This window comes from Fukomys damarensis, unplaced genomic scaffold (genome assembly GCF_012274545.1).
Source record: "Fukomys damarensis isolate Sample0158 unplaced genomic scaffold, DMR_v1.0_HiC HiC_scaffold_11, whole genome shotgun sequence".
In the NCBI taxonomy this organism is placed as follows: Eukaryota; Metazoa; Chordata; class Mammalia; order Rodentia; family Bathyergidae; genus Fukomys; species Fukomys damarensis.
Window position 1 is genome coordinate 25,020,756 of NW_022900923.1, and position 9,536 is coordinate 25,030,291.

The 9,536-nt window shown below is 44.6% G+C and overlaps 1 protein-coding gene across 1 annotated transcript; it reads right to left on the bottom strand.

The window, feature by feature from the left end:
* Nucleotides 1–3,897: 3,897 nt before the first annotated feature.
* Rgs16 (regulator of G protein signaling 16) lies at nucleotides 3,898–9,112 on the bottom strand. Its single transcript, XM_010608273.1, has 5 exons — nucleotides 8,965–9,112; nucleotides 8,064–8,174; nucleotides 7,291–7,352; nucleotides 6,845–7,011; nucleotides 3,898–5,579 (listed from the first exon to the last, which is right to left on the bottom strand). The coding sequence occupies exons 1-5, from the start codon at nucleotides 9,006–9,008 to the stop codon at nucleotides 5,358–5,360; spliced, it is 606 nt and encodes a 201-aa protein (XP_010606575.1). The 5' UTR covers nucleotides 9,009–9,112; the 3' UTR covers nucleotides 3,898–5,357.
* Between the last annotated feature and the right edge of the window lie 424 nt (nucleotides 9,113–9,536).

The window sequence follows — 9,536 nt, forward strand, 5'->3', positions numbered from 1 at the left end:
CCTCCCCATTCAAACGCTTTATTTCCATTTTTTCAGTTTTTCATATTTTTTTCTCTCCCTTATTACCTTTCCCCCCACCCTTCCCACTTTCCTTACGTCTTTAGCCCTTTACTTCCTATTTCACATTATTAATTGTCTCATTAGGATCCTGTGTACTATTATAGTTTTTCACACCAAAGAAACTATTCGGTATTTCAGTTAAAGAAATCTCTGTATGAACATTAAAAATAGGGAATCCTAAAATAAAACTAAAAAGGAAAGTAAAAGAGAAAAGGCAATGATGTAACATCAAAATAATCCTTAATTCTGGAGATGAAAATGGTCCCTGAACATATTTAAATTGCTTCTCCCTCTTATAGTCTTATCTTATTCTTTTTTCATTATGTAGAGAATACTTTATTAGTTTCTGTAATCAAACCCACGTACATATGACCTTACATATTTAGTACGATGTGTTACCCCTGTACACATGGAAAAAATAAAAAATAAATTAACATTTCTAGACCAATATAGTTGTCCGTTTCTGTACAATGCCAAGTCAACACAGTAAATTGGGATGACTTTTTCCAAAGTTGGCAGCACCGTTGAAGTTTCCCAAAATTCAATTTATATGTGTGTGTGTGTGTGTGTGTGTGTGTGTATATAAAGACTAATAATAGTATGTTATGCATCGATAGCAGCAACAGCTTTTCCAGGTTCTGCAGTCATCTGAACAAAATTATAGACATTCAGCACATTCCATAATAAAAAAAAAAAACAAAGAAAAGAATAATATCCAGACAACAGCAAAGTTCTGTTGCTGTTGTGGTACCTGGCACCATTTTTTCTATTAGCCTCTTAATCATCATCTGGAAAGAGAACATTCTAGAGTAATATCATTAAATGTAGCTCTGATAAAGCACGGTCCCTACTATGTATCATAAAGCAGGTACTAGATATTTTACATTCATAGAGGTATGATACAGTACTGTCCTACATCAATAATACTAGATTCAGTTTTGGTTTGAAATTTACTTTGTCTGCAAATAAGATTGCTACCCCTGTTTTTTTCTGGGCTCCTGTCACATGGAGAATTGTTTTCTATCTTTTCACTTTCAGTCTATGGGCTTCTTTTTGCACTAGGTGTGTTTCTTGTATACAACATATTGTTGGATTTTGCTTCTTATTCCATTTTGCCAGTCTATTTCTCTTGATTGGTGAGTTGAGGCCATTGACATTGCTGGTTATAACTGATATGTACTGACTTATTATTGACATGTTATTGGCCTTTTGTTGACTCTTTTTACTTTTTCACCTTCTCCTTTTAATTTCTTGCCTTGCCTATTTGATTTGCTCTGTTGGGCCTCATGGTGTTGTTGCCTTCATTGTCTTTTTCTAGGATCTTGTTTAGAATTGCTTGTAGTGCTGGTTTGGTATTCATGTAGTTTCTCAGGTGTTCTTTGTCGTGGAAGTGTCTTATTTCCCCATCCATTTTGAAAGAGAGTTTTGCTGGATACATCAGTCTAGGTTGGAGGTTGTTCTCTTTTAGTACTTGAAATATCTCATTCCAGGCTCTCCTTGCCCCAAGGGTTTGTGTTGAAAAGTCTGCTGTGATTCTGATGGGCTTTCCTTTGTATGTGATTTGTTTCTTTTCTCTTACTGCTTGTAGTATTTTGTTCTTCTGTTGGGTTTCTGGGATCTTGATTATTATATGTCTAGGTGTAGATTTTTTTTGATTGTAGCTAGTTGGGGTCCTATATGCCTCAGTTATCTGAATGTCAAATTCTTCCCCTCTGTTTGGGAAGTTTTCTGTCATTAATTCTGCAAACAGCTTTTTAAAGTCATTTGTATTTTCTCCTGCTACTTCATGTATTCCTATCAGTCTTATGTTATTCTTCTTTGCATCATCTAGGAGTTGTTGGATCGATTTCTCATGATCTCTTACTGTTTTTAAGAGACCTCTCTTTTCATGGTCACTGACTGCAATCTTATCTTCTATATCTGAGAGCCTATCTTCGCATTCTTTTATTCTGTTGCGTACACTTTCAATAGAGTGTTTAATCTCCTGGATATCTGTTTGAATCTGTTTTATGGATTCCATTTCTTTCCTATGTTGGGCGTTTGTTTTTTCCATTTCTTTCTTATGCTGGGCCTTCATGGCTTCTATCATGGTCCTGAGCTCATCTATTTTTCTGTCAGTTTCTGCTCTAGAGTCTCGAATCACGACTTCCATTTTGCTATCTCTATGGTTATCTGGGAAATTATTTCTGTTTTGAATTTTTCTAGAGCCTGATTGATCTGTTTTGTTACTTCCTGTGCTTTGAGTTCAGGGTGTCCTGGTGGTTCACTATAGGCCTTTTCATCCTCATTTGCCCTACTGTTTGCCATTGGTGAACTGAAAGTCTGTCCTTGTGTCTTGCTTAAGTGTTTCCTCATTTTAATTTTTGTTGTTGGACTTTCCGTGGTTTAATCTCTGGATTATCATCCAAATCTTCCTGATATAGTTGCACCCTAGCTTCTGTGTCTCTAATGACCCACGGACATTCTCATCTTCATAACATTGAATTTCTTTATCTCTAATGTTCACCTATCACCTTCAGGAGACAACACTGACCCCTAGTTCTCCTGTAGAAAGGTAGGCTAGCAGAATGGCAGCAATTAACTGGGACTGAGCCCAGAGGACAGTCTCGCTGGACAGTCCTTATCATGGCTGTCAGCCCTGTTTATTTCTCTCGCTCGTGGGTTACACCATCCTTTTCCTTGGCACTCGTATCACTTCAGAAGACACAGTGTGCCCTTATCTAGGCTTATTCCAAAACCTCTTCTCCCATTAAATGAGGCTACTTGCTATTGATGGGATGGTGACTGTTACAGGTACACAGGAGCTACTCGATAAATGCATATGAAAAGGCAAAAAGATAGAAAGAAAGTAGTAAAAAAAGTGGGGGAGGTACTTTGCTTTTTTCCCTTTGTCCATCTCAAACACACCAACTGCCCCCTAACCCGTTGTAACTGAGTTCCCATCTTCTTTCCCAGGCCCTTAATGTCAGAATTCCTCCTGGTGTGATGCAGAGAATCACTCTCTAGGTTTGGGTTTAGGGTGTGATTGTATGACGTTTCTGTGATAAGTACTCAAACTCTACTATTCTCAAACTAACAATAGGGGGGAAAATGAGAGTCAACATAAGGTCCAGTTCTGTACATAAACTGATAACACAGAGAAGGAAGAATCTTTTTAAATTGCATTGGGGTTGGGAGTGTGTATGTATGTATGAGAGATTATCAGGATGAGAACAAGTAGGCAATTGACACACAATGAGATTTTACTCCTTGAAAACATCCCCCCAAATTCTTTCAAGCCCCACTCAATTCTCAGGCCCTTAGCCATGGATGAAGAAACCTTTTATGTGGAGTAATTTCATATACTTCATCTCAGACATCTGTGAAATTACAGAATAATAATTATTCCTTGAATTTCAATGAAGTTATAAAAGAATACTAATGCAAATTGAACACGGGCATAAATGACAAGTTACAAAAATCACCACCTAGTTGACAATGTTTAGCTATTTGATCAAGGAGTATCTGTTGGCCCTTGTTCTGTGACAGGCAGGACTGGGAATGGCTAATACTGAGTCTCAGTCAGGTGGGCAAAAGATACAGACCGAAATGACAGCACACTGAGCCAATCTAGTCTATAGACAGCCCAACACAAGTTGAGCTATTATCAGCAAAAGCAAGTCACCAACCTTGGTGGCCACCATGAACACCCATCTATTCCCTCCTTTCTGATTCTTCCAGTTACCAGGTAAACAGGTGTCCCATGTGTAGTGGGAGCTTGCCACCTGCCCAGCACCTCCACACTTCCCTGGCCCTTTTTCCCATCCATACAACACTTGGAGACAAAGTATTGCATTTGAGTTTTGTTTTTATTTTATAAGAATATAACATGTTGACCAAAACTGCATACATCACTCACATCAAGGAACCCAGTTTCCTTGGTCAACAATAAATAAATATTTAAACAGTGATGTGTTCCTAACAGGCCTTAAGTGGCTCCCAGCACATTCAGAGGTAGAGTCTGGTGAAGGGAAAGGGACAGGCAGGCAGCAACTCCTGCTGAGATTCTCAGGGGAGAAACTGAAACACAATAATAAATAATGATGACAGTAACAAAAACTCAGCATACTGCAAACACATTATACTTAAATAATTTTCTCCTAGAGGAGTTCAAGTGCACAGAGGGCAGTGTTGGCTGTCCAAGTGGATTCATCACTCCCCTGGCTCTGAAGCAGAGTGTCACCTCAGAATGTTTGTCCAGTGAGGCCTGAAGTGGTAGCCACTTCTGACTTTCCCAGCCTCACCCTTCCAAACAGCCCCACTCTCCAGCTTTAGTCCCAGCCTTATATTCTGTTCCTGGACCATCATGGTCCCCACCCCATCCCTCCAACACTCCAGTGTGCATTTCATGTTCACAGGAAAGAAACTTTCTACCCTAGGGCCTCTCTTTATTTCTTCTCATGCCTGAAGAAAATACTGGCTTGTTTTCTGCAGGATTTTCAGGCACTGTCAAGAGATTTGTTTCTTATGACCCCTTTCTCCCTTATCCCCTGCTGCCCCTGAGGCCTCTTCCTTCCTCCTCCTGGGCCTCATCTCTAAGGGCTCAGAGAGCTCAGAGAGGTCCTACAAGGGCCCACTCACAGGTGGAACTGCTGCAGACACAGAGCTGAGGCCACCTGCATGAGGCCACCGAGAGCACCAGGCTGCATTCACATGTGCAAGGTGGCCCCTTTTCAGGGTTCATGGCCACTCTTTGAGGTATACAAATGTCATTCTGGGCAAGAATCACATGGACTTGCTGACCTTGAGAAGACTACAAGAAGGGCCACAGGGTAGCATTAAGAAGCAGAAGCCAAGGTGCCCTGGGGTGACCTGGGATAGGGACAGGTGAGCAGGGCAGAACAGCAAGATTCCATATCCTGGGCTCCTTCTGGGCCAACTAAGGAAATTAGGAAAGCAAGATGGGATTGAACTCAAATGATCCATGGCAATTCTCTTTTTCAAATTTCCCTAGGCACCCTGGAATCTGTCCTAGCTCCATTGGGAAGGACAAGAGCCATAGTTAACTGCTGCACCCCCATATTTTTCCCCGGAGAGCCCTTAGCCACAGCTCCTGGATGTAGGGAGCATTCTTACACATGGCACCCAACCCACAGTATCTGGAGGAGCAAATATTCCTCCCGCAGGCTGCAGGACCGCTCCCCTTCCACTGTCCTCTCGCACTTGCTGGGCAGAGCCTGATCCCCTACAGGGGCAGCCGCCTCAGGGATGGGTGACTCCACCTCGCTTCCCACTGGTTTCCTCACTGCCCTTGAGGTTCAGGTGTGTGAGGGCTCAGCCGGGCTGCAGCTGGATGCAGAGGTGGAGGTGGCAGTGGCTTGTGCAGCCAGGTCCTGGTAGGCAGGTGACTTCAGGAAGCGTGGATAGGAGTCCTTCTCCATGAGGGTGCGCGTCTTCCCCTGTGCTATGTCAAAGCACATGGCTGTGGCTGCCTGAAGATTCGTCCTTGTCAGTTCCCGAGTCTCATGGTCTATGTTCACCTGTGGAAAGGAGACAATGACAAGGTGAAGGGGTGCAGAAGGGGCCAAGAAAAGGGCCTACTGGACCGCAGTAAGGTTGTGGAAAGATCACAGGAACTTGGAATCTCCTGTGGCTATGGCTAGCCCTTAGTTCCGAGGCTGTCCCCCGAGCAGATCCAGTGTCTTTCAGTCTCTCAGCATTAGTGTGAGGGTACTTTAAGAGTAAATACAAACCCAGCCTCCTTATTTCCTTTCTTCTGTTACAGCCCTAGTTCAAGTCACCACCAGCTCCCTCTTAGATCAATTCCAGGGCCTCCTAGCTGGTCTCTTTCTTCTCTAATCCCCTTGGTCTGTCTATCCTTCTGGCAGTTTGAGTGAGCCTTTTAAAACCCACTCCACCTAGCCTTTGCACTTGTTGCTTTCTTGCTAGAATGTCCTTCCCTCCTTCAGTTCATTCGTCTCTCTGCTCATTTGATACCTAATCAAACAGACCACTCCTGACTTCCCTTTGTCCAATGGAAGACCTCACCTCCACTCATCCCACTCCTTCCCTTGGGTGCTCCTTCTTTCCATGGCCAACTTTAGCTGTACCAGAGTATAAATCATCTGTCCTGGCTTGTATTTATTTAATTGGTTATTGGTATTTTCCATTAGAATATAAATTCCTGAGTGCAGGGACTTTGTTTTGTTACTATAGTCCCTGAAACTATACATGCACAACACCTTTCATGTAACTTCTGTTCAATAAACCTTTATGAAATAACATAGAATAAATAAACGCAGTCAGAAAAGTGTTAACAGATACAAACGTAAGGCATTAGTCTAATTTCTCCACTAGGGGGCTCCATGCTTTTACCGAACTCAAAAGCCAGGCAGAGGCAGCCAGAAGGAAATTTGAATTGCAAAAAAAACGAAAAAATGCAAAAACCACAGACCACAGGTCAGCCAGGGGACTGAGCCAGGTTGCACAAGGTCCCCATGATGACCTTGTCTCCCTAGTAAATGTGTTGAGGGGCTAAAGATAACTGCTTTACAAAGGTGGGTATGGACAGAAGCCAAAAATTCTGCTGACCCATCCTGCTCCATCTGGGTCTGAGGGTTATGTCCAGCAGTAGCACTCAGCTGGCTTTTCTAGTCTTTTGCCACAGGAGCCCATTCTTCCTATGACAACTCCTCTTGACTTCAAAACCCAGCCCTTCATGTGCAAGCCCCCCATTATCCTGGCTTCTCCACGGGGAAGGGGAAGGAGGGTCTGGAGAACTGGTGGACCATGTCGGGGCACTGACCTCTTTAGGGGCTTCACTGCGAATGAACTCATCAAAGATACGGTGGGCCCTGGAGGCCAGTTTGGCAGCTGATCGGATCTTCTTGAACTCCTCACAGGCCAACCAGAATTCTAGGTTCTCCTCACTAAATTCCGTCTTTAGGAAGGCATGGAAGGCAGCCACTCCCTCTGGGGTGGAAGGGAAAGAAAGGGAGACAGGTCAGACTGGGGAACAGCTGGGAATAAAAGAAGAAAAGATAGCATTTGCAGTTAATGGCTGTATTTTTAGAATGTAACCTTCTTGAACAAGGACCTGCCTTTGTATTTTGAACAGAGGCTGGCACCCTAGAGGGTCATTATTATTATTGCTATTACAATTATTTTGCCTGTGTTTTCAGCATCCCTGGCTCTAAAGCACATGAATATGCACGTGCCACTGGCAGATAGGAACAAAAGAGTCTTACTCACTTTTACTGCTCAGCAGTGAGTCGAAGGACTCTCTCCACCGCAGCAGATCTTCTGAGACACATCTATTAAACAATTTTAAAAAAGGTTTTTTTAATTTTCAATCAACAAACCAAACCATAGCACAAATTCTAGGCAGAACTCTGATAAGAAGCTACGTAATTTACACAAAGACTTGCTCAGTGGTTGCTGAGGCTGACTTCTCAAAATTAGGAGAGTTTAGTTCTTTCTAAAGGACAAATCAGGAACCTGACACTGAAGCCAGGGATCCTTTTGGCCTCAGTCACTATCTCTAAGGCTGTCTCTTCTCTGTTCAAAATTAATTCCATTTCCCTAACTCTCCAAATTGTGCTTTGTATACCTCCCCAAGGAAAGTGGGCTTCACAAGAGAATTTTCATTGTCATTATCCCAGGGCAGCACTGGTGATAGTATGAAAGGGATGTAGGCAAGGTGCATACACAGATGGAAGTAGAGTTGTTAATAACAATCTCAAGTAGTCTTGGACCCAGTCCTACCTCTGTATGTGCAGTGACACTTCCAGATGGGAGAGTCTGGTAACTAGACATTCATGCCCAGGGTACAGTTGTCTGTTAGCAGACTTAGAAACCTGGGGCCACCTATCCACTCACCCCAAGCCAAGTAGCCACAGCAACAAGGCATACTAAAAGCCCCAGCAAAAGGCTGCCTAGGTCCTCCTAGCATGTCCTAGTTCCTCCTATTATTTTCCATCTCAGGCTCCCTCCCCTGTGGGGGCCCTGGGCTGGAAAGAACTTACCCCTCTTTGTTGTGTTTACTGCCCCAGTCAAACTTGCCAACATTGCCAGCATCAGAGCCCAGCTCTGATTTGTGAAGAAAGATCCCCAGACGTGTCTTGAACTCTTTGGCTCTGTAAGACAAAACATAAGCATGGAAGGATTCTGTTTGCTCAACCAGCACAAACCTCTGCCTGTTCCCAGGGCCAAAAGCGTGTGTTATCAAGCATTCTCAGCGTTATCAAGACTGAAGCAACAAAAGTAAGTTTGAGCTGTACCTTGGGAGGTCTTATACTTCTAGTTCTTCAGCACTGTGTATACTGGTTTTTTCCTACTTAGTCACACTGAACTATATTTGTGCCTCTTGGCTAGCAGCTCAGTATCCCTCAGGCTTGTCAGGATATTTCTGAAGCTGTGTGGAAATTGATCCTTGCCTTCGCCTTTGCCTTCTCCTTCCCAGCCACCAACTTCAGTAAGGGTTACAAGCTGCAGAATAGCTCTCTGGTAAGTTTGCACATCCTTGGGGGTGGGGGGGTAGGACAGAGAATGGAGCTTCCTGACTTCCCAAGGCAAAGGAGACAAGCCCCTAACTCTGGGCAGTGGAATGGAAACCAAGTGCTCAAGAAACTAGGGCAGCCTCGGTTCTGCCTGGAGGCGCCAATTACAGTCTTCCTTCGGCAGAGTCTCTAGCAGAAAGGACACAGACTGAGAACTGCCTTTTGTCACAGGATAGGAACCGCAGCAAGCAGCGGAGCTCAGCTTCCCTTTCCTTTCTACTTCTCCTGGCATCATGGTGTTCCCTGCCCCTCTACTCAAATCACTAGTGAGCCACTCCTCCCGCCCAAATCCCCAAATCTGCAGCCCCGCTTCCTCAGAGTTGGTGGGGCTTGGACTTTTTCCTCGGAATAGCTGAACTGCTCTTACCTCTCCAGACAAGTGGTGGGAAAGGCAGCCAGGGTGCGGCACATGGTTGCGGGCTCAGGGCAGCACGCTGTGTAAATGGTGACTGGCTCCAGTGGGATCGCGGCTGGGGGCTGTGGGGACAAGCACCGGTCTGCTCCGGTTGAGTTTACCAACCTGCAAGCGGCCGGCAGTAGCTGCTGAGCCTTTTATTCTCTCGAGGGGAGGGGTGGGGCTGAGAACCTCTGACCAATTGGAGAGCGGGGGTGGGCGCTACACGGCGGGGCTACCCACTCCTCCGAAGTCTCCAGAGTGGGGAGCGAGAGGCTGCGGAGACGAGCCTCGTGCACCTGCTTGGTAGGAAAAACCCCGCCGACCTCTAGAAAAATCAGGAAACCAAAGCAATGGTGTCAGGAGGGATTACGTGGAGATAGATGGCAGGTCAGGGAGGCACACACGGAGGCGATCACAGGAAAATCTGAATCTCTTGGGTCTTGAAGCACAGGAGCAAGAGGTGCAGTCCGGGCAAAACAGCATCATGATTATACTGATAATTACCGTGTACTGTGTTCCTACACCAATGGCCACTGCGCTGA

Excerpts from the sequence above, each read along its gene's own strand:
- Rgs16 (XM_010608273.1), bottom strand. The coding sequence starts at position 9,008 with ATGTGCCGCACCCTGGCTGCCTTTCCCACCACTTGTCTGGAGAG. Across the intron at positions 8,175-8,964 it reads CCCACCACTTGTCTGGAGAG|AGCCAAAGAGTTCAAGACAC; the intron begins GTAAGAGCAGTT and ends TTTGTCTTACAG. Across the intron at positions 5,580-6,844 it reads GCAGTGAAGCCCCTAAAGAG|GTGAACATAGACCATGAGAC; the intron begins GTCAGTGCCCCG and ends TCCTTTCCACAG.